At 41.9% G+C, this 25732-nt stretch overlaps 1 protein-coding gene across 2 annotated transcripts; it reads left to right on the plus strand.

Moving 5' to 3' along the window:
* The first annotated feature begins 225 nt into the window (after nt 1-225).
* On the plus strand, nt 226-25714 carry LOC135972177 (centromere protein F-like). Of its 2 annotated transcripts, XM_065590655.1 has the most exons (10): nt 226-412; nt 4987-5088; nt 5877-5999; nt 8292-8414; nt 13059-13194; nt 15871-16025; nt 18978-19059; nt 21690-21770; nt 22956-23149; nt 25461-25714. In XM_065590655.1, exons 1-10 carry the CDS (start codon nt 404-406, stop codon nt 25665-25667), a joined length of 1212 nt encoding a protein of 403 aa, XP_065446727.1. In that variant the 5' UTR covers nt 226-403; the 3' UTR covers nt 25668-25714. The 2 variants fall into 2 exon arrangements, with proteins under 2 accessions (XP_065446727.1, XP_065446728.1); XM_065590656.1 differs by lacking the exon at nt 8292-8414.
* Nucleotides 25715-25732: the final 18 nt, after the last annotated feature.

Genomic DNA, 25732 nt, shown 5'->3' on the forward strand with positions numbered 1-25732 from the left:
TTTCAATTTTCCTAGTTAGATAATAGATTTTTAAAATTTTTTATATTGCTACATATTTAACCTGATAAGCAGTTTTTAAGTAGTTATTTTTTTATTTGCATCTTATCAAGTCATAGAATATGTCTAATTAGAATGTGTAGGCTGCTTTAAAGTACTAATACAGTAAATACCTTTTTAAGTAGAAGGCATCATATTAATCCTTTTTCTTTTTAAATTAAGAATTAAACTTTAGAGTTCAAGAACTGGAACATCTGCTACAAGATCAAGAAAAAGAAAAGAAACTCCATATGAACAAACTTGAAGAAATCCAACTCCAGCTGGAGAAAACAAAATTGGAATTCACAGAAAAAAGATTCTGTTTTGCACAAAATTAGAGATGAATTGAATAGAATGACAGCACAACATGATCAAGGTACTGCCCCGGTACCAGGCATCCTCTGGCTGCTTTTATAATTATTGTTAGCAATAGTGTGTGTCAAACATTCAGTCATATTTACAAGATTCAAGATACTTGAATAATGTTTCTTAGAACATCCTGAGGATAATGAATGGAAAGTATGCATTATGTTGGACAACCTTAAGTTCTTAATTAGCTTGCCATTTTCTGCAAGGGTCCAAGCACTTCTTAGCAGGTACTTAGCTTCTTGCGGCCTCATGCCTTTCGGCATGATTCACTGAAGATGTGGAACATCTTCTCCAGTAGGGCCCTACCAAATTCACAGCCATGAAAAACGCATCACGGACCATGAAATCTGGTCATTTGTGTACTTTTACCCTATTCTATACAGATTCATGGGGGAGACCAGTGTTTCTCAAATTGAGGGTCCTTACTTCTGTGCTACCTTCAGAGCTGGGCAGCCAGAAAGCAGTGCCTGTTGGCCAGGCACCCAGTTCTGAAGGCAGTGCCCCACCTGCAACAGCGCAGAAGTAAGGGTGACAATACCATACCATGCCATCCTTACTTCTGTGCTGCTGCTGACAGTAGCTCTGCCTTCAGAGCTGGGCTCCCAGCGAGCAGCTACCACTCTCCGGCCTCCCAGCTTGAAGGCGGCGCCGCCACCAGCAGCAGCACATTGGTAAGGATAGCAGCACCGCAAACGCCCCCTCCCACAATAACATTGTGACTCCCGCCCCCTCCCGCCACACCACCTTTTTGGATCAGGATCCCTACAATTACAACACCATGACCTTTCAGATTTAAATAGCTAAAATCATGAATTTTATGGTTTTTAAAATCCTATGACGGTAAAATTGACCAAAATGGACCGTAGTCCCTACCAATAATATTACATAGAGCAAGAATGACATCTGATGGCGAATTGTGACCTTAAAGGGACACTGTCATATAGTTTAACATTTTCAGCCTAAACTACCATAAATTCAGGGGAAAGTTACTTGGATTCTAAACTATCGCAGGCTAAATACTTGTGTAAATTCGAGTTAAGAATGAGAGTGCCTTACAATAAATTTGTAGTAATTAAAACTAACAAGTATTAACTTTGAATTTCCCTTATTTTTAAGTTAAACGTAAATCGCAACCCAACAATTAAATATTTGGAAATGTATCATTAAAGCTCTCAAACAACCTCAACTCTGCCTCGTCAGTGACTCTAGCCTCTAATCTTTCTTCCTGGAAAATGTGTTGTTTTCAAGTCCTTCACATAAGAGTTTGCAAGATTAGGTCTCCATACTGAACTGGTGTTTTGATCAAGGGCTTTTTGTACTGGCTCTGGACAATTTGTAAAAGGCAGTGTATTATCGGTTTAGTGAACAGACCACTGCTATCCCTTTGTAACTTTTTCCCCTTGGAGTGGTTATCCATATGCACAGTTTGCTGACGGTGTGCAATGTACCCCACTCACCCATGTTCAGAGTCTCATGCACCTTGAGCGGCCTCATGTCCTGCACCGAGGGCATAAAAGGGTGGAGCAGGCCAGCCACCACTCAGTTCTTCTCATGCCTCCTGGCTTCGAGAAGAACATGGGCAGTGAGCAGTGCTAACAAAATAACTGGCTCTTTTCAAATTTGTCCATAGTATAGACAAATGGTTAGTTGGTTAGTTGTTGCCCATTGGCATTTTGGTTTTTTAACCAGAATAGCTATTTCTTTCTGGTGCCAGGATGGCTTCTTCTAAGTCCCCTGGATTTACATCCTGCCCATCAAACAAGGGCACTATACCCTTTAATGTTTGGCATTTAAAATATTTATTTTGTCTGGGGGAATATCCCTGGAAAATGTTCTATTTGCAAGTCCTTCACTTGCATGACCTGCAAATCTAGAGAAGCCCTGCTCCAGATGTACTTAATGGGTAAAGCAATGAGACTAGCTTCAGGCCCTGGGTCATATAATCATAGAATATCAGGGTTGGAAGGGACCTCAGGTGGTCATCTAGTCCAACTCCCTGCTCAATGCCCAACTTATGCTATCTTATGTCCAGACAAAGTGTCTTTAGGACACATCCTGTGTTCCTACTGACAGTTGTCACAGACTTCCATCTGAACTAGCAGATTCATCTGCCTATATTTTTCTCTGAACCACCCGCTCCTAAGGCTGCTGCTATGCTCTCTATGTTGAATGTCAGACGTGCTTTGGCATGTTAATTTGCAAAGGATGAAATCTTTTAGATCTTCATCCAGTTAGGTGCATATATGACTGTGTGAGGGCCTGTTTAATAAGTGCTTAATATGGATTCTCCTGCTTCATTCAGCATTTATTCTACCAGAGCTTAGGCATCATGGCTGATATATTTCTGTTGTGGAAATATGTAAAGCAGCTAGGCTGTTTGGGGAGGCACAGTCTTCCCTACCCGGCCCTCCAGACAGTTTTGCACCCTGATGTGGCCCTCGGGCCAAAAAATTTGCCCACCCCTGCTTTAGGGGCAGAGGGACTTCCCTACTTTTAAATGTTAGGCTGTCTTTTATTTTGATCTTAACTCAGAATTACCTTGCTTTCTAATACTTGATTTTATTTGTTTTTAATAACTGCAGCATTATTATGAATTTAAAAAAACACTTACATGTACTGTCAACTTTACTCACAGATGTTAATGATTTGTTTGGTTTGGTTTCTGCCTGGGATTTTCTTGATTATTTTTTTAAGACATTTTGAAATCTTTTCCATGCAAAGAAAGAAAGCTGGCAGAGAGTCCCCGGTGTTATGCAGAGAACAATGGGGGAGCTAAGTAAGAGGGAATATTGTAGTGCTTAGAAGTAAGATAGGGGTTAACCAGTCTGTATTCCCCAATATCTGTTGTTACCAGGAGGACTGCAGGTTCTGGTGGAGCTTCTGAACTTTGCAGGCACTCTGAGTTGAGATTAGTGGAGAAACTCTGAGGGGCTACAGGAATTCCTGAGAACATGGGGAAGTCCAGCTGAATGTTTTGGCCTCTGCCAATTGCTGCAGCTCCACAATTTTCCTGTGCATTTGGTAGAACATTGTAGCTCATGCAAGTCATGGAATTCATGATTCTTCATATTTATCTTTAGCTTAACTCTTTTCCCATCCCCTTTGTGCCCCTCCATACACACTTAGATGAAAGAAGTTATGTTGCCATGGAGAGAGGGACCTCCACATGTGTCTTCTGTAGATGGGATGGTTGTCACCTACCCTTTGCTGTCAGGGTTTTAATGGATGCATGCAGATTCTGCTGCGTACTTAAGAACGTTAGAAAATTCTGCTGCTTCCTACATCCTATATACAGGATGCTGAAGATTATACCATCAGATGAATGGGGGTTAAGAATTTCCCTCTGGAGAGGTACAGTAAGGGCTGCTCTTTGCTACCTCTGTGAGGAGCCCATCGAGAGAAGGTCTTGGCTGGGAGTAGGTTGAGGCCAGGGACATTGAGCCAATCCAGTGTTATTACCATGTTTGTATACAGATGTTCAAGTAATTTAACCATGAGAACTTTTGACCTGTGAATAGGCCCTCTCCACTTCAGTGACTGATAGCAAATTGCAGAGGAAAGATTGATTGGTTGCTACTTCTGATGTCACAATGATGCTATTTATGAATCACCTGAGTTGCTGAGCAAATTGCAGAGGAAAGATTGATTGGTTGCTACTTCTGATGTCATAATGATGCTACTTATAAATCACCTGAGTTACTGGCATAGCTCTGTCACCATAACCTCCAGGTGTGACTGTTAAGAGCTTTTCTTATTACAGTCTAGCTTCTTTAAATGAGTTTAAAATCTAATTGAATTACAAATTATATTATTAAATATGGAATATATGAAGAGTTTGGGGTGGAGTGGTGTCACTGGAATATTCAAAGCCAAGAATAAGGTGAGAGAATAAGTGGTGAATTTTATTAATATTTTGATTTTAAAAAAATTGTTTTCTTTTATCAGCAGATTGTTTTCACAATAGAAATTACACTGGGAATTTATTAAATGGGGTTTCAGTGTACTCTGGTTCTTTATAAACCACCAAAATTACAAGCAATATATTATTTTAATAAAACTGAAACACTTCTAACAGGAGAATTTCCTCTACAAAGGAAATTCTTAGCATATTGTTTTTGAGTTTAAAATTTCAGTCTAACCAATTTCAAACAATGAAAATTGTTCTGTTCTTGCTGTTCAAAATAGTTCACTAATTTTTTTCAGTTGAATCAATGTGCTGATTCACTGTAAATTGAAAGTTGCATTGAATGTATCTCTTGTGCCTAAACACTTCTAGTTTTTTTTAGTTTTTGCTGCTCATTGATTGAAACTTAGCACACACTTGTACTATAGCCAAGTGTAATCTGTTATCAGTTTGGGATGGAATACCTGTGTGGGTGTTCACTAGGTCATGGAAGACTGTAAGCAGTTTTGGGGCAGAGACCATGACTTCCTCGTATGTATGTGGTCTTTTTTTTTTTTTTAAACAGTGCCTACTAAAGTGGGGTTTCAATCCTGATTGCGGGGGCGGGATTGCTATTGTAGTACAAATAATAAATATTCCCCTTGAATCACTGTGATTTATGATTAAACTTTTTATAGACTGAAATGATGGAGCAAAACATGGAAAGACTACAAAAATGGCAAAGAGAAGTTGAAATTAATCGTCGCTCCTTAGAAGAGAAAAGAAAAGAACGGGAAAAGGTAAGACAAGACCCATTTTTTCATAAGTTTAAAGTTGCCTCCAGACTGCTGTTACCAGAGTGAACAAGTTGTTCCTTGAGTATTTGTCCATGCAGATCCCACTCTAGGTGCATATGTGCCTCAGGCATGCAAGATTGGATTCTTCTTCTTTGAGTGCTTGCTCATGTCGATTCCATATTTGCTGTGTGCGCGCCCCCTAGGGCCGGCTTTGGCAACCTCTGTAGCCCTGTGCTTATGCGCTGGTACATTGGGCCCTGCTGGCCCCATGCCCTCTCAGTTCCTTCTTTCCACCAGTGATGGTTGTTGGAATGCTTCCTGTTTTCACAAGTCCGATAGTGGTTTCTCTAACTTTGGACTCTGAGTTTTTCTTGTATATCGTTACTGTAGTGTTAGTAGTTAGCATTTAGGAGCGGAGTCCCATTGCTCAATGTTGTTTTGGAGATCTACTTTTGAATTGATATATAAGCTTCATTCCATTATTTGCTAGTATTTTTTTGATCCACCTGTATTGGTGTAACAGATTCAGTAGGCTACTCTGATTGGCCAAACTGAGTCATGGCCATTAGTGGCCATAACAGAATTTAGGCTTTACTTAAAAATGATTTTTAAACTCTTTTTGCTTCTGTAAGAGAGGGCTTTAGTGTAATTAGTAACTATTTACAGAGACTATTTACTGTCCCTCCCCCATGTTTTCCAGTGTTAATAGTTATAGTAACTTGACTAGAAACATGTAACAGGAGTGTGTTTCTCCCTCCTCCCTCCCCCTCCCTCATCTTCTACATTTCTAGGAAGTATTACGTCAGCTCCGTGCCTTACAGACAGTGGCTCAGCAGTGCAAGGAGATCCAACTCAACCAGGACTTGCAGCAAGCCAAGAACGATTACGATGGTCTACGGGCAGAACTTGACAACGTAGGATTTTTAATATCTGAACTATTCAAATGGAAGTGGTGATGCTGAGTTTTTATTTTATGTAAAATTTTAACTGTCCTCTTTTTTGTGTTTAAAGATCTATACATGACTAATATTTAAGTGCAACTAAATACATGACAGGTCAGAGCAAGCTGCGCTATGTTCCTGTCACAGGGTGAGCTGGTCCATTCAAAGACTGGGGCACAGCTGCACTTTTTCTCAGGTTTAGCCCATCTCCCTGTATGATGGGAATGAATACAAGGGTCATGTGACAGAAGCATGCATCTAAACCAGGCCTGCTGATTTAGATGCATGGCAGCCTGTAGTCATTCAAGAGAGAGACACCCCCCCCGACGCCCCAAAAGTTCAGAGAGAGACTCTCTCTCTCTCTCCTTAGTTCCCAGGCAGAGAGCCTGTGAAGAGGACAGGTGACAATTTTCCAGATCTCTAAGGCAGAAGACTTTGGGGGGAAGATATTTACAAGGAACTGGAAACTGTGCAGGGATAAGCCTCCATTGATGGACCTGCAGGATGCAGAAATCCCAGCTAAGAGAGGGGCTGGACTGCAGGGATGGGCATGTTCTGATAAAAACCTGGAAAAACTTGAGGCATTATAAACGGAAAGGAATAACTGAGGCTGGTAAGGGTATGTTTGAGTGTTGTGTTATGATAATAAACCAAACTGGAAGAGAGCACTACTGTAAAATCGCCACATGTGATAGCTTGTTTGATGCAAGATTGAAGGTCAACTGAGGTAGCAGATGGGCCCAAAGGCAGTTTGGGGGTAATGCCCTGGAACCGTTCCCTTTAGCCTTGTTCGGATTTGAGCACTGCTTCTTTTCTACCCACACTCTCTAATAGAAAACTGCTTTTTTATTTTTGATACACATGGTCTACACTGACTTAATACAGAGGTTCTAAATTTGTCCACGATAGCTGTCCGGCATAGCTATGTGTCATCCTAGCTGTGTGAGGACATTAATCAAGCATTTTCTACAGCGGAGAAAATACTAACCACTACACATACTCTTCTTTCCATGTTTACTCTTGAAACACTCGATTCATACTGAAACTTGGACGTCTAAAGGTTTTCATCCAGAAAAGCGTACTCCTTTCTAGAATGGAACTAAATTATTTCATTCTCATTTTTTTCTCTCTTGATGTTGGTAATAAATTTACTTCCTTTTTAATTTGGAGTACTATAGAGCTCTTATGACAGATATAAAACAGATTAAAAAGGTTGAAAACCAGTTAGAATTTGGTGGTATCACAGTTATGGTCTCGTTAACTTCCTGGTTTAGATAGCGATATAAAGTCAGGTGATAAATTTAAGATTGAGCATAGCACTACACTAATTTCCCTTTCCCCCGAAGAATGTAGTTCTGGAGACAGAGGTGCAAGCTGAATGTCTTTGTTGGTCCATAAATACGGGGAATTAAGGTGTACAAATACTGGTTTTTAAGAACATGTAACCTCTTCCTTGACTATATAGTAAGTGGAAAAGGTAGAGTAATTTGTCAATCTCTTGATATTTGGATTGTACAGAATTGAGTCTAGTTTGGTATTGATCCTTTCTGTTTGTTGGCTGTTCAATGGCATATTTGGTGATAGCTGATCATCAGTCCAACACCTAAACGTTACCTCTCAAATGAGCAGTGGAGGAGTGAGTGGGAATGGGGAAGCATCTTCTAAACCTAATAGGTGCTTGCTTTGACAAAATATGTTACGTTAAAAAAAATTGAGAGCAAGTGTTAAATCTGCTGCCCTTATGATTGAACTTAAAAGAAAGCTCTGGTTAGGATTCCCAATGATTAACAGACTGTACTATAAATATTGCTTAAATTATGAATATATTTATACATTACAACTATATACTTGAAAATGTGCCTGAAAATATTTTTCATATCCTTGCCCAGTCTTGAGTTAAAGATTTGTGTTACCTTAACATGTACTGTTTTTGGTATGGTACAGAATCTAGAACCCGGGACTGGACAGTGAAAGGAGGATGGATTTTTCAGATATCTGGCCTATTTTTAATTGTACTTTTTTAAAGCCATCATGCTGAGTTTCAAGGATTAGGGCCAAATTCTGCTCTTAGTTATACAACGCAGAAGTCAACAGTTACTCCAAAGTTCTCTTTCTGTAAGAGGAAGCAGAAGATAGCTTATTCTTTTTGCTTTGTTTTATAACGTATCTTTGGAGCTCATCATTTCAAGGGACATCAGGAATTTTTAATTTTTTTAAATAGATTAAATATGACTACAAATAAAATGTGATGTGTTTTCCTCATAGACAATAGCAGTGAAACATCATTTGGAAAACAACTCCAATGAGCTTACAGAGAGGCTGTGCAGAGCAGAAGAGGCTTTACTGGCAAGCCAGTCAAAGCAAAATGAGTTGAGGAGAAACTTTGAGGTAAAGAAATCAGAGGGGCAACTGGAATAATTAATAATTTAAACTGGAAATCAGTAAGAACTGGTGCCATTTAGGCCTTACTGACTCACAGGGGAACTCTGCAAGCTGCGTGTTGGAGAATAGTGTATTTCCACCAGAAGTTGTGTTTCGATACTGTCTTAATCTGGATGTCCTTTTTTGGACCATCTTAAGACTGTGACAATGTTCCTCCTCTGCCTTGGTGAGCCCTGTGCTTATTGGCGGATTTGCTCACCTCAGAGATTCACGGCAGCCCTCAGTTTGGACACTATTGTGGCTCAAATCTGCCGTTCATTCAGCTAACCTCATCACTGGGCAGCATGGGGAAAAGGAAGGAGAACAATCCCCGCAGTCTCTGCTGACCCACCTTGGGTCAGGGGGACAGGCCAGGGACCTTCCCCTCTGGTGGGACTCACAGTCCAAGTCAACTGTCTCCTCTTATATCCAATAGGGGGAAGGGAGAGGGGGGAACCTGGGCCTGCCCTCTACTCTGGGTTTCAGCCCAGGGCCCTGTGGATCGCAGCTGTCTACAGAGTTTCATGTAACACCTGTGTGACAGCTACAACTCCCTGCACTACTTCCCCATAGCCTCCTCCCAACACCTTCTTTATCCTCACTACAGGACTTTCCTCCTGATGCCAGATAGTGTTTGTACTCCTCAGTCTTCCAGCAGCACGCCCTCTCACTCTCAGCTCCTTGCGCACCCTTCACTGACTGAAGTGAGGTCCTTTTTAAACCAGGTGCCCTGATTAGCCTGCCTATCTTAATTGATTCTAGCAGCTTCTTAATTGGCTCCATGTGTCCTAATTAGCCTGCCTGCCTTAATTGGTTTCAGAAAATTCCTGATTTTTCTGAAACTGCCCCGTTATCTTACCCAGGGAAAAGGGACCTGCTTAATCCGGGGCTAATATATCTGCCTTCTCTCACTCTCCTGTAGTGGGCCCCTGCCCTGTTGTCCCAACCGGCCTCCCCGCCCTTTCACCGTAAGCCTGCTACATGACTTCAAGCCGGTTCGTTTCCAGACTGCGCCAAGGAAACATCTATACACGCTCGTGCTCCGCACCCTGCACTTCCTCACTCTCGCGTCACACCCCCACACAAAGTGGCGGGACCTCCTGCCACTTCTAGAGGGTGAGGAGCCCCGGTGGGCCAGCCTATACTCCACCCTGCTCCCAAGGCCTGCCGGGGATGTCAGTTGGCAGCTCCTTCATGGGGCCGTGAGCACGGGCATGTACTTGGCGCGGTTCACCCCCGTCCCGGGACACCTGCCTCTTCTGCGGCGTGAGGGAGACCCTGGCGCACGTTTACCTGGAGTACGCCAGGCTGCAGCCCCTATTCCGGCTCCTCACAGATATCCTGTTGCGTTTCTGGCTGCACTTTTCCCCTCATCTCCTTATTTATGCACTCTCTATCCGTGGCCCCACAAAGTCATGGGACCTCCTGGTCAACCTCCTCTTGGTCCTGGCTAAAATGGCCATCTATAAAACCAGGGAGAGGAGGTTGGCGGATGGAGTCTCCTGTGACTGTGGGGCCTCTTTCTGATCCTCCGTCCATTCATGCATCTGGGCAGAGTTCCTCTGGGCGGCGTCCACTGACTCCCTTGACGCCTTCGAGGAGCAGTGGGCGCTGTCCGGGGTTCTCTTCTCAGTGTCCCATTCAGGTTCCCTTCGGACCCTTTGACCGCACTCCTGTCCCTGTTATTTCATTAGTTGTCCCCCAAAATCACTTGGTTTCCAGGTCTTGTGGATCCCCCGCTAAGGCTGGGGGGATCTTTTAGCAGTGGGCGGGCTTTGGCTCCCAATAGGATCACTCTCCTGTAGCCCTCTGGCCCGACCCTGTCACAAGACCTATAGAAGTGATACAAAATAAGACCCTGATCTTGCAGTTTTTGCAATTGATTCCATGTGGACTGACCCCAGGCACAAAATTGGTTGTATGGTCAGGGTTTCAAAAAATTATTTTGCACCAGCTATACTACAGATAGGGTTACAGTTCATATGGAATTATTTGACTAATCTAATTATGTCGTATGGTTCAAAAGACTCTTTGTTTAGTCCTAAAAATAAAATATATTAAATATCGGGTTGAGTTCATTTCGAAATTCTAGAATCATTAGCTGCTTCCTAAGTATAAGTGTGTTTGGCCTAATTCCAAGATTTCGTGGAGGAATGGGTACTTTTTTGGTCACACAATCAATTTAAAGCAAGAGAAAATCCCCAAAATGATTTGTACATTTTTACTTTTTCAAGCACTATAGACTAGCATTAGCATCAAAATTCTAACTATGAAGCCAGATCCTGACCTGGAATATATCAGCATAGCTCCATTGAAATCAATAAAGTTATTCCAATTTACACAAAAAGGATTTGGCTGTAAATTTTGATTTTAAAAAAACTTTGATTGTAGATTAAAAGATTTTCCTTTTAATTTGGAATTAGAAGGAAAATGAAAGGGAAGAGAAGTCAGAATAGTCATAGAAGCAACAGCCGAGATTTTTTTTTTTTTAAGTTCTTATATTGTGCCAATTGCTGTTGTATCTGAATGCTTTCCAGAGTTAAGAATAATTAAGGTGACTAGCATCTGTTGTTTGAGGTTTCTATTTCTCCCATATCCCACAGAGCAGTGGTTTTCAACCGCTGGTCCACAGAGCCCTGGGAGTTTGCAGACTGTCTAAGGGGTCCTCGAAAGGTTGTCCTTACAACGGAACAGTGGTTTTCAACCCGTGGTCTGTGGGGATCCACAGACTATGTCTAAGATTTCCAAAGAGGTCTGCGCCTCCATTTGAAATTGTCTAGGGTCCGCAAATGGAAAAGAGGTTGAAAGCCATTGTCCCAGAAGGTAAAGGGTGTGTGTGTGGGGTGGGGTGGGGTGGGGGGAGTGTAAATATGAAAAATTGTGATGTTAGTTGTCATTCTAAGTTTTTGCAGGAATGAATTTCATAGTATTGGGCCAGCTCCTGAAAAAGCCCTGTCTCCTGCATATGCTAGTTTTACTTCTGATGTGTAGACAGTTGTTCCTGAGGAACACAGCTACTGAAGTCTGAGAGAGTAAGATGGTATTTTCGGCCCATGTTCTTTATAACTTCAAAACTAAAGACAGATTTGATTGAGTGTTCTGTTGGGGAATCAGCGGAGTGAGTGAAACATAGGACTGATGTACTCAAGTGAACCTGTATTACTGAGGAGGTGTGCTGCTGTGTTCTGTAACTGATGCAGACTTTTCAGGGCAGATGCATTCGAGTCTAAATACATTGGATTTCGATTATTCAAGCAAGAGTTAATGATGGCCTATGTGATTGAGGCCAAATTGTAATCCCAAATGATGGGATGGGATGTACATGAAGGTGGGAGAATGCATGTCTTGTAAATGGTTTTGTGAAAGTCCAGCATCAGAGCATGGGATTTTTTTGCAGCTATGTTAGGTTGTTGGGTTCCAGATTTTTGTTGAATGCTTCTTAATCAGAGCCACTTGTGCTCAGTCACAGCAAGAGGGGCGGGCCTTTCAGCCATTTAAACCCCTTGAATTTCATTGGTATTTTGAACACAGGAAGCTCAGAATTCCTGCAGCTTTGACACATTTGTCATACATCAGCATTGTCTAAAAATTTTGTCTCTTGACAACTGTGTATTTTAGAATGATTGATGATAGAGTGTGTGTGTGTGTGTGTTTCTCAATATAACAGTTGGATATTTTGGACTAGGAGGTTGTGAAACAAAAGGAAAATAACTAGAAGCAGCAACGGTTTTATTCATGTTCTTTGGGTGACTTGTTTAAATAGCTGAAAATACAGACCTGCTGTGCCAGCAAGGATTTAGGTTGTTTTCCATCCAGACCCTCCCTTTTCTTGAATTTGGCTTCTGTGCACTGGTGCCCATCTGCTAGTAGTAAGTAGATGAATAAATGATGGCTTGCTTCCAAGAGAGTCCCACCAGTGCCATGCCATCTGTTACCCAGCAATGCAGGAGTTTGGGTGGAAGGAGTTAGTTTCTTAGAAATAACTTTTATTTTAAGTTCCCAGGTAGGACATAGTTGTATGGGGTATTCTAACTTTTCTTAACTTATTTGGAAAAAAGATGCTTAGAAAATTTTCTATCCCAAACCCACAGGTATTACTGAGTAATAATACTTTGCATCTAATGCTATCTTGCTAACAAGAGCAACTTCATATATTTGAATCATCCACACGGAGATGGGTGGTCTGAGAACAGGAGCTGGAACTGGAAACTTCTCCTGTGTTCTGATACTGGCAGTGAAATTGACTCCCCTCTGTGGCTTTGGGCAAGTCACTTAACTTCACTGACTCCATTTTTGTGGACTAGATTCTATCCTGTGTCAAGATCTGCTATGGGCAGGCAACAGAGAACTGGTTGCAGCTCCCTGGTTCCATATCCTGAGCCAGCTAAGTACTGCTGTGATCTGTGCCAGCTGGGAGATGTCCCAAAAGGATTGTCTGCCCTCTGAGGATTGCCAAGAGTGCACTTTGTATTCCTAACCACTGTAAGTGCTTAGAAACCAAGGCCCAACTTTCCAGAGTCTTCATAGGACTCAGAGGGGTAGTATGCCACATCACACTACTCTCAGTTTATTGACTTAATCAACTGTTTTGTAACTAATGTTTTGTTGTAGGAAATGAAGAAGGAAAAAAACCTTCTTTGCTGCCAGTCTGATGAAAAATCACAAAAAATCCATCAGCTGGAAGAAGCACTAAAAATAGCCCAACACCTTCTAAAAGAGACCCAGAAGGATGCTGAAGAGATGAAAAGTGAGTGACACATTTCTACCCATTTAAATCCCATTACAAACTATTACTTCAGTGTGGGAGATCTGTAAACTTCACTATAAATGGTGATTTGAAGCATCCCCAAGAAATAATAAGTTCCCACTGTGTGATATAGTTAAATTAACTTTCAGCTAATACACGCAATTCTCTTTCCAGACGGAGATGGAACTTCTTTATACAAATATACTAACTCATAAAATTATATGGTTTTAAAGCGATTTAAAATGAGGAATAAATATGTCCCAAACAAAACTATATGGTCAGCAAATTAAATACTACAATGTGCTCCTGTGTTTTAAAATCCCAAGCAAACAAATATACCTCAAACTATTATCCTTTAGCTTGTATATGGACTCCATCAAGCTAAAACGTGATGAAATGTTACCCGCCAAGCCCTAATTTGACTTTTCCCTACATTTGTCTATCTGGTTGGGAAAATGCATTTTGCAGACTGAGGTTTAAGAGAACAGGTAATTCTGCTAAATAGCCATTGTAAAGAAGGAGACTGCTCCCACTTATCGCTGTAGAAGTCTAACCTCACTTAATGAGATTTCAAAATTAAATTTATGGACCTAGTCCTGCTCCCATTTTAATCAGTATTTCTGCACTCTCCAATCCATGAGGCCACCCAAATAACTGCTTTGCGTTTTGATCTTATTCTTGGCAAGTGGCAGCACTTTTGGCTAGCTAAGATAATGTAATGCCTTCTAAGTCCATTTTCTTGCTTTCGCTATCTTTTATCTGTGGTTCTTAAGGTGTCAAATGGGAGCATTCTCTCAATTTTCTGGAGGGAATAATTATGAACAAAAAAATAAGTCAGAAGATGTTTGTGCTGTAGCTCTTCACTGCAGCCAACAATAACTTGTCCTAATTGAAACATAACTGAATGTGGGTGCCCAGAGTCCTAGACTGTCACCCTTAACCCCCGGACGGTTCTTCCTCTCTAAGAAGTCTCTGATTATCCTCTCTAGTTATACCTTTTCCCCCTTCTAACGGTGTGGGACTCACCCCTGCGGCGCCCCCTTCTGGTCATCCAGGGACTTAGCTCATTTCTAGCCAGAGCACCCTCTGATGGTCACCATCCTGCTCGACATTAGCCCCCGTGTCCCTCCCGGACCCTGGTGTCCTCCCCTGTCAGGGTCCTGCTCACAACAGTAACCCACTATCTGGGGATTCCCACCCAGGGGAATCCCCACCCCCTATCCTCCACCTTGCCTCAGTGGCTACTGCCAGTCACCATCTAGCCCTGTTTCACTAGGGCCGACTGCAGTCTGTAATGGCCACTCATCATTGGCAGGGGACTTTGGACCTGCTGCCTTTCCCTACAACTCGGTAGCTCTCTGGGTCTTGGATAAGGCTCTGCAGCCTGGAGCTCCCCAGCTCCTCTGGCCTTTCCCTAGCCCTGCTTCACTCCAGTACCCGGAAGGTACATCTACACTACAGCGGGGAGTTGATTTAAGATACGCAAATTCAGCTACGTGAATAGCGTAGCTGAATTCGACGTATTGCAGCCGACTTACCCCGTTGTGAGGACGGCGGCAAAATCGACTTCTGCCGCTTTTTGTCGGCGGCGCTTACTACCACCTCTGCTGGTGGAGTTAGAGCGCCGATTCGGGGATCGATTGTCGCATCCCGATGGGACGCGATAAATCGATCCCCGAGAGGTCGATTTCTACCCGCCGATTCAGGCGGGTAGTATAGACCAGACCTTAGCTTCCCCAGCAGCTAGGTCCCTCTCCCTTCAGAGCTAGAGGAAGATTGACTGAGTGTTTGGCTCACAGCCCTTTTATAAGAGCCAGCTGTGGCCTGATGGGGGCATAGCCCAGCTGTAGCTGCCTCCCCAATCAGCCCAGACTTGCTGCTTTCCCCAGCCACAGCCCTCTGCAGGGTTGTTCCAACCCCTTCAGGGCTAGAGCGGGCAACCGCCCCGCTACACTCCCCTTTGAATCGCCACCCTAAATAATCCTTCTCCATCCTATGTGTTGACATAGTTCAAATAACTGTTGATTGCTATCATTTCCCTTCCCCTCTCTGTGCCCCTCTTTCTCACCAAGTTCTGGGTCTTGGAGACATTGAATTTTCCTTGTCCTGTAGGAAGGGAATGCGTAGTCTTGTTTTATATGGTAAGTTGGTGTTATTCAACAGAATTCTCTTTGCAATACAGGAAATCTCTTGTATTGTCTGTGTCTCTTAATTTTACTCCATACATCAGTCCATCAAACACCTTGATCATTTTTATATATTCTGGATTTTGAAGACAGGAAAATGGACAAATAGGGCACCAAAATTCTTTATCTAGCCATTGATACTGTTATCTGTCAACCATGAGTTTCAGAGTACAAGCCATCAGACCTCAGTGAAGATGGGCTGTAGAAACAGAGTTAGAATTGTGAAGCATAGAGCGATTTGACTAGCAGTATGTTCTTTCTGCAAAACTGAATTCTGGCAATGCTATACAATGTCATGGTTTGGGAATAAAGGCAGTTTTAGAACACATACGTAATTATATTCTGAAATACTAAGAAAATTTATTGATAGGTGAAAAACTGAAAATTGTCAATATTGCCAGTTTATAGTGTTACCCATAAAAGCTAATATTGCATATTTGACATAGTTTGCTTTCACAAATTAACCACTTAATTTTTTTTATTACTATAGATAAGAGTTTATCTCAGAAAATAGAACTGGAAGCACAAGAAGCCGAGCTTCAGCATTTAAAAACCAACAATAAATTGCTCCAGGATTCAGTCCAGGAGCTACAACTTGAAAATGGAACCCTTAAGAATATGAACAAGGCTTTAGAAGAAGAAAAAGTAGACTTACTAGAAACAAACATAAGTTTTTCAGATAGTTTAATAAGGCATTTCATACTTAAGCTTTTAAGAGCCAAAATATTTATTTGTGTCCTTTTTAATATGTAGTCTCTATTCTAATAACTAATAACTATAGCTGCTATAACTTCTCCATTAGTAGCATGGAAATCTCATTAAATCTGTTATCTTATAAACTTCCGGCTATCAAAGATACAGGAGGTCTTTAGCGGGACACCTGAAAACATGATAAAATGTGCACGTTTTGTCTGTTCTGTGGCCCAGCTTTTCTCCTCATTTGGAACAAAGAGGTGATTCCTCTCACCTGTAGAACTGGGAGGTGGACCAGTGTTGTTGCTGAAGGCTCCAGGACTAAGCTCCATCCTTCACCTCAGGCCACCAGAAATTGTGTCCACCAGCAGAACAAGTTGGCGGTTCAGTTTCTCCCAACAACTTTGTTTTATCATGAATTTTTGTTCATTTTTCTGCTACATTGATTTCATTTCAACTTCTTGCTCCTCTTTCTCTCTCCTCAAGTAAGTTCTCTGGATCCGCAAACACAGCACTTCTCAGTAACTCCCTTTGACCACTAGTGCAGTGGTAGAAAAGCCCAGCAAAATCAAGCTAAGTCCAAGTAGTTCAGTGGGCAGCTTTTTAGGGGTCTTAGAGGGTAACCTACGTCTTGCTGCTACAAGCCACCAACCCTTGCTGTGTGAGGGGATGGGGCTTTGTTGGGCCAGCGCACTAGTGCCCTGCATGCACACATAAACACACCCATTTGAAGCCCGGACTCCATTGCGAGAAGGAGCATGAGGATTCTCAAGGAGATGAGAACCCCACATAGTCTGCTCAGGAATAACACTTGGAAACTCCATATGCTCTGGGTCCCAAAAAGACAAATGGAATTGTCCCCTTTGTAAGGAAGTAATATGTATAATTAATGAGCAGGTCGTATAAACATCAGGCTTTAAATCTTTTCTCTTGCCTTCCCATCCTTAGGATGTGTTTGCTGGGGTTTTCTCCTATATGTGGGTCTCCTGGAGTGCTCTGTATCAGACTCACTGCCCCCTCCCACCCTGGAGTATATCTGGGTGTGCAGAGACACGTGTTACTTCTGTGAAGCCCTGTCTCAGGTGGCAGGGTAATGTAAATTGTTCATCTCTGCTTTTCAACCTGGGATCCTCTTTCCACCAGGGAAGGGGGCCCAAATTTGAGGTCACAAATTTGAGGGAATTGTCCCTGTCCGTTTATCAGATCAAGGACCCAGGCTTTACCAGGGAAAGGAGTTTGGAGTCTCCTCCCCCTCTCCATAGGCTTGCTCAGCGTTGAAGGATTAAAGAGCACTTTAGACAGTGTGTGCCCAGAACAGAGGCACATAAGAATTCCATTCCTTATGTAGCTGCACCATCAGGGGATTACAGAGGCATCAAGGAGAAATCCCTTCCTATGTTCAAAATGGCTCCTGCTTTACTGAGTAAAAACCCCCAAGTGGTACTAATTCTCTTCGGAAGGGTATAGACAGACACCCTTTCAGGCACCTGGGGCCATCTAGCAAGCTATTCCAACAATCAGCATTTGTCTCAGTACCCCTACTTAGTTGAGAAATGCCCAGAGCAGGGTGATTAGCGTGCTACCTCACTTCTGTAAACAATCGGGGGAAGTACCCCATGTACACAACCACACAAAAAAGAAATCCCAAACCCACATGACTCTCTCAGCACTGGAAGCCAGTGTCTTGAAAAAAACCTCAATAATAATAAACTATCTAATTTCTCATGCTTTCCTCCTTTGAGATCATCATTTCCGGTTAAAACTAGATGTTAAACTAAAATGTAAGGAAAATTTGAAAGTTTGGGGAACCTAAGTGCAGCAGTAGTCCTACCAGAGAGAGACATCGCCATGCCTCCACTTATGGTGCAAAGGAAACAATACCTTACTTGCCAGGGTCTGTACTTCAAAATTAGACCGTGTTTAAACATGTCTTTTCACTCTGCCCCTAAGATTAACCATAACTGACTGATGTGATATTAAACATAACAATGCAGTGTCTACACTGCATGTTGTAACATCATGTTAATGAACACATTAATTAATACCTTGTGAAACTTCCCACTGTAGACGTGCCCCTATTGTCTTTAAACTGCTTCTACTACCTCATTATGTCACACTCAACTTGTGAGAGCATATCAGTTCTGATGTATGCAGAATTTCCATCTAAATTATTAATTAAGTGATTCTTCTTATGACAGCACTATTTTTGCTAATAATTTAGATAGGCGTTTTTAGTTTTTAAACCTGTCCATCTAGGTGAATTTCTTCTTATCAATTCCCTCTGCATTTTCTAGCCTGCAGTCTTTTTCTACTTCCATTTGTGGTGAATGACGGACTGTAGTTCTGTGCTCTCGCTTCAGAAATAAACACATGAAAAAGCAATCCTGTAGCACAGTGTGGAGCCCGTATTGTGGCAAGCAGGCACTGAGTTACAGTGCTCACTCCATGCCCAGCTAATGGAGCACTGTGCTTGATATTTACGTTATCCTGAAGTGTGTTTTATAAGGCTGCCAGATATCCACCATCCATTTATTTGGGCATTATTCCAATGCACATAGGGTGGACAAACCTGCCTGGACCACATGCTTTTCAGCTGGGTTTTGTCATTTGGTTATTTTGAATATTCTATTTAGATTATTATTTCTCTATCAAGGAAATCTACACACATGTAGCTTTCCAATAAACATGACTTTAATGTTTCTCTGTTGGAATTAGAAGCTGCTATAATTCAATTGTATATTACTAAGTGAATCTACTATACAAATGCATATTATAACTTTTGTCTGGTTTTTTAGTTGCACTGAACTTTTAATGACAGGTGAGATGCCATTAGTGAGAGTATAATGCTTATACAGAAGAATGAAGTTTCCTATTAGCAACTACAAACAATTTTTTATTTTATAGTTGGACAATCTGAAGTCTAGAATTCAACTGAAGAAGCAAAATGGATTTGCTTGCAGTGAGACGAAGACGTGGATGAAATCCTGTAAGCAGCTAGAGAAGGAAAAAAAAATGTTGCAGAAACAAATTGCTGAACATGGTGCTCCATTAAAGGAGCAAAAGCCAAGTATGGGGTAGTTTAAAAAGGAAATGCTATACTAGAATTATAAGGCTGCAAATCATTCATGGAAGTCACGGTTTCCGTGACCTCTGTGAATTTTGCAGTGCTGGTGCAGCTGATCCCAGGACCACGCCATCAGCTGGGGAAGCCCAGGAGCCAGCCGCACTGGCCGTTGCTCCGGCAGCACTAGGCATGGTCCCTGGTGCTGCCCTGGAGCAGGAGTCTGGGACTAGTGGCAGCGGGATCCTGGGCATCCCCCCAGCAACAGCGTCGCCCTGTTCTCTCTCCCCCCACTCCCCAGCAGTCTTCAGGAGCGTCCCCCCTCCCAGTAGGTAAGATTTAGTCACGAGTATTTTTAGTAAAAGTCATGAACAGGTCATGGGGCCGTGACTTTTTGTTTATTGCCCGTGACCTGTCCAGGACTTTTACCAAAAATACCCGAGACTAAAACAGCCTTAATCATGATCCTGTTTCTAACCTTAATGCATTTATTTATACAATCTGTTTTCAAAACATGCATTATTATGTTTGATTCAGATGAGGCGCCAGATCCTCAGCTGGTGTAAATCAGTATAGTTTCTGAAGCTCTGCCATTCACACCAGCTGAGAATTTGGCCCAAGATCTGTCTCCTCAAATTTCAGAATCTCCTTATATGTTATTAATATAGATTTCCAATGCCTATGTTTTGAAATCAAAAATGACCTTAGGATGAAGGGGAGGCTATTTTTTAAAGAACATTAGAGTGCTGTGTATAACTTCTTACAATGCTTTGTTTGAGACATGAGAGTGTAAAATGTTGGCCATCACAACAAAGAAAATTCACATTCTGGGTATAGATGGCTGATAGTTCAGCATCCACCATGGAGAAATTGACATCTTTCAGAGTTTATACATATGTCCTTCCAAACAGCTTTTGGTGTCCTTCTGGATTGTAGACAGGGAGAGAGGAGCAACTCTTAAAGTGTTATGATTCAGACAAGTATCAGAGGGGTAGCCGTGTTAGTCTAAATCTGTAAAAAGCAACAGAGGGTCCTGTGGCATCTTTAAGACTAACAGAAGTATTGGGAGCATAAGCTTTCGTGGGTAAGAACCTCACTTCTTCAGATGCAAGTAATGGAAATTTCCAGAGGCAGGTATAAATCAGTATGGAGATAACGAGGTTAGTTCAATCAGGGAGGGTGAGGTGCTCTGCTAGCAGTTGAGGTGTGAACACCAAGGGAGGAGAAACTGCTTCTGTGGTTGGATAGCCATTCACGGTCTTTGTTTAATCCTGATCTGATGGTGTCAAATTTGCAAATGAACTGGAGGTCAGCAGTTTCTCTTTGGAGTCTGGTCCTGAAGTTTTTTTGCTGTAAGATGGCTACCTTTACATCTGCGATTGTGTGGCCAGGGAGGTTGAAGTGATCATCAGTGATCTACAATCCATCCTGGACAATGATCCTTCACTTTCACAGACCTTGGGAGGCAGGCCAGTCCTCGCCCACAGCCAACCAGCCAACCTTAAGCATATTCTCACCAGCAACCACGCACCGCACCATAACAACTCTAACTCAGGAACCAAGCCATGTAACAAACCTCGATGCCAACTCTGCCCACATATCTACACCAGCAACACCATCACAGGACCTAACCAGATCAGCTACAACATCACCGGCTCATTCACCTGCACATCCACCAATGTTATATATGCCATCATGTGCCAGCAGTGCCCCTCTGCTATGTACATTGGCCAAACTGGACAGTCACTACGCAAGAGGATAAATGGACACAAATCAGCCATCAGGAATGGCAATATACAAAAACCTATAGGAGAACACTTCAATTTCCATTACTTGCACCTGAAGAAACATGCTTCAGACAGTTCCTCCATTTTCTAACTATCATCAGCCTGGTACTAGTTGCAGCTTTCTGGGACCAGGAAGTGCTGGAGTTTATTAACTTTAACAAATGTTTTTTAAGACACATACATTGGGGTTTTATTGATCACAAGCTTCAGTCATTTCAAGAGTTGTCAGGGGCTAAGTATAGAGCTAATAGGACAACAGTTTAAAGTGGTCACCACAGAGTGTAAAATATACTACAACTTGTCTGCCATTAGCTAGGGTAAGTTAGGCTAGCAAATATTCATGAGTGTCCAATAAGCAGAATCACTAGCGGTATAAAAAGAGATCCATATTTCTGAGACGAGCTATATTCAATTATATACCCCAAAATTGTTAAAATAATGGTAAGGTGGTAATGTTAAGCACTTAAAAGTTAGGAAATGCCAGAATTAATGTTGCCCATGCATTGTGTCTCCAGGGGCAGATTCCAAAGAATCGGGGTACCTGGCACCCTGACAGTAAATATGGTATCAACAGAGATCTCTTCTGTAAAGTAACCTTTACATGATGTCTGGTTTGTTTTATTTGGTATAGTTTACTGTGGTTGCACAAGCACACATCTTATGTACTTAATTAACAAATGAATGATTGAGATCATTGCATTCTAAACTCATCTTTCCAGAGTCTCCTTAAAGTTATTTGTACAGGTAATGACTCTTTCCTTTGGTCAGGTGCTGATGAGGTTGCCATCTCCCTACATGAGAATGAGCCAGAGTATGAGCTAGACGGACTCCCAGAGGTGGTGAAAAAAGGTAATTGTTACTTCTTTAGAGGAGAAGAGACCACATTGGTGGGGAGTGTGCGCGCGCACGCTTATCTAGAGAATCGTGTTGTCATATGTGTGACTTGGAAGCATTGTAAAAACTTGGACATCATCGGCCAGATTCAGCCCTCGTATAGGTTGCATAAGTCCATTTAACTCAACTGCTTGTCAGAGCTGAGTTTAGCCGCATGTGCTTTAAAAAAAAGTCCTAGTATACAATTGAGGCTATAGGGGGCTAGTATATTTTGTTGTAGATGTATGTAATTTCTAGTGGTTTTGGTTTTTGGTCTGTGTGATGTCTTCCCATCTGTACAGTTTTGTTAGTATTTGATGACAAAAGCAAAACAGCCAAAAATTCTGAAATCCAGAATCCTAATATCAGGTTGTAGTTTTGAAAATCAGTCTAGATACATGTTATTGATTTTGGGACTGGTCCAAAAACTTTGCAAAAGACCTCTGGCAAAAAGAGAGGGATTCTAGGCCCAGCCATTCCCAGTATAAAACACCTTTTTCTTCTGGTTGAGAGGAAGGGGGGAAATTTTTGCTTAAACATTTTTAACTGAATGTTTTTTCATTGAAATGTGCTGCATTGTCAAAGCCGAAATATTTCGCGGAGATTTATTGATTCAGACAAAGTTTTTGCTGGGAAGGTTTCTGAGGTGCAAAGTGGACTCTTGCAAGGAGGAAGGCCCCCAAATTGAAAACCTGATGTTTTTGATTCAATTTCATTTTGTGAAAGCATTTGAAAGGCTTATGGTTTCATTCCAATCTAGAATAAAAACAAATTTTGAAACCTCGAAAGGTGTCGCCCTCTGGCCAGCTCCACTTAGAACAGTAGAAGAGACATCATTTTCAGATGGAAATGATTTTCCAGTTAATGGTGTTCCTTTAAAGGAAAAAGAGAACATTTTCTTGGGGAAAAAGCTTTTGGCCATTTTAGTCGAGCTGCTGTTGCACAGATCCACACACTTGCCTGAGTTCACCTATAAAATTCTAGGAACGCAAGATAGTCCTAATAATTCCCCCATTATATTTTATTCAGTGAGTAAATGCCATTTTACTTTCTTAAATTATTACCAGTTGTCATCTCCATCTTGAAATGAGCAAGATCAGATTGATTAGAACAATAAGTAATTTAAGCAACCTTGGTTAATAGAAGCTGTTTATTTTTTAGGGTTTGCTGATATTCCTATTGTGAGAACCGACCCTTACATTTTGTGCAGAACAACTTTTAACCTAAGAACCAGTCCTCGTCTTGCTGCCCAAAGCCAAAAATTGTCACTAGGTTCCCAACTTTTACGAAAAGGCAGGTCAGATAATCTTGGGGAGATCTGTAAACCGACAGCTGGTGGCAGCAAATCACAAAAGGTAACTGATCTTAAAAATGTATCTGAATGTGCAGGGCATGGGCAATCCACATCATGTATTTATCTCTCCAAGTGAGTTTGAAGATATGCCGTGTTATTCACACCTCCTTTCTATCTGCCATGAATATAGTGAAGACAAGGTCATCAATGTAAATACAATCAATAAAGCGTGGCATATAACAAAGATCTGGGCATAATGGTAAACTTAAAATTGTTGGTATGATCAAATCTGTGATCTCATGCAAAGTGCTCATTAACTTGGTAAATAGAAATGAGGTAAATCTTCCCACTTTAATGCTCATCACAAATATTTGATTATTTCTTGAAAGACCTGGCTGCCTAGAGCAGGGGTGCATGTGTGCGTGCATAGATGGATTACACACAAAAGCACTCAAAAGTTCGGATATGCTGGAATGAAGGCTCTTTGTCCCAATCTCTCTGTTCAGCCAGCCCCAGTTCTCTTCTCCTCCTCCTCTTAGCTCTGTGTCTTCTCTCAGTGTCTCCTACACATTCCTTTCCTCGTACCCCCGCCTTCTCTCATAGTCTTCTAGTCCTAGCCTCGCCTACTGGCTCCCTGTCCTTGGCCCCCTCCCCTCACCCCCGTTCCAGTCCCAATCTTGGCATACTCCTTGTCCCAGTCTGCCCTCCCACCCCCACCTCCCCATTTGCCTTTTGTCCCCTCTGCATTTGAGTCCAGTATCTTCCTCCACCACCGTGCATGTGCACCAGCTTGGAGGGGTCATTGGGAGTACAGGAAAGAAAGGTTCCTGTCTCAGTTCTGGTGCTTGGCCCAAAGCAGCTGGGAAGAACCGTTGCAGGGAAACTCTGGCGTTGACCCCTGTAGGCCTGGGTTGGAGCATATCAGTTGCTCTGTGAGGATGGCTCAGTGCTGTGTTTTCATATCCAGGAGCTGTGGGGAAATGGCACATGTGCAGTCACTCTGTGGGGAATAGCTCATGCGCAGTTTGGTTAGCACTAAGAGCTGTGCGAGATCCAAGTATACGCAGCGAGGATGAAATCTTCAGAGATTTTAGCTGCTAAAAATCTAAGAATTCTCTCTACTGAGCGTCTGTGAACTGTGATTTTTTTCAAAGGCTTCTAATTTGGCCAAATTTGGGTAGGTTTTCCTGGGGATGGCAAAAAGCACATTCTCTGACACAAAGGCCGCTCCCTGCCAAATGACAAGTCCCTGCTCCAACACATGGAGCTTTTCAAAGAAAAGTTGCCAGAATATTTTAATACGAGAAAAATATAGATTTCCCTAGCCTTGCTCTTGGGAATAGCTTAACCATTTTGACTGAAATTCTGCCTCTGTCGGAGTGACGGAACAATTAGAGAGGTGGCACACTATCTACAACTCTTAGGTCTAAAAAGGAATGCTTCCACAGTGTCTGCTTTCAGTGGTAAAAATCATTTATTTTTAGACTTAGCCTTATATTTCTCAAGCTACTGTTACAATTACGGAACTGTAAGGACCGTCTTCCCTTTTTCCACTTGACATCAACATTTTAACAGCTTTTATTTTGATAAGTATTGGCGCTAGAAGGATAAGCCCTGATGCTCATCTCTCACACAGGACCCACATCAGTGTAAGTGGGATGAGAATTGAGACCAATTACCTACACTATCAGAAGCTGTGGCATTTGGGATTTCAATTGTCGTGAAGCACACATTTATAACTACTTAAGTTTTAACTAATTGATGCTAAAATCATGTCAGAATTTGGTGGGAAGTGCAGGGGAGACAAGGATGATTGTAATAGCAGCGGGGACTGGAATTTGAGATAACCCCAAAGGTATAAATATTGTGAAATTTTTCAACAGTTTACAAAGCTAGTGTTGAACAGCAGAACATCTGGACAAGATATCCTCTGCAGGCCAGTGTAAATGCTTCAGGACGAAAAAAATTTTTCAAGTGCTATTATATTTACAGAATACACTATAGGACATTTACAAATTCATTATGAAATATGAGTAATTAAACTTAAATTACATATCTCAAAATACAGTTCTGCAGATTAGTGATTGAGCAAGAATAGACTAGACAAGGAATTTCTGTGTACTACTCCTTAGCTTTGCCTATACCTTGTTATATTATGTGACTTGCGATTTGTAAAACTTGAACGTGGTGAGGAGTAGGTAGTTGCTGTAAAGCATTCTGCACAGCACTGTTGTATTTTCAAAGTGATCAGTATAAACACTGAAGATTCTTGCATTTAGCGGGTGTCTGCCAATTCATGGTATTCGGTTGCTTGGAATGCGTCTCTCACTTCCTGCTGGTACTTAACAAGACTATTTTTTGTTGTGTTGCAGGTAGATGATGCTCAACAGTGCCAAGCAGAAACAGCTATTGAACCCATGGAATCTAGTTCAAGATCTCTTTGCATAAATGAGCAACCCACAAAAACTGTTGCTCAGACCTCAAGGGAGAATTTTAACACTCACAAAGGCAGATGTTCCTTGAGCACAAAAACATCACCTGAGCAAAATGAAGAAGGCAAAATCTGTATAATACTGTAAACCTGAGTAGTATAAGGGCTCTACCGTCAATAAAACCCTAACCCTGCCTCTTGACCCCTTAATCC

This window comes from Chrysemys picta, chromosome 3, assembly GCF_011386835.1.
Source record: "Chrysemys picta bellii isolate R12L10 chromosome 3, ASM1138683v2, whole genome shotgun sequence".
NCBI lineage: Eukaryota > Metazoa > Chordata > Testudines > Emydidae > Chrysemys > Chrysemys picta.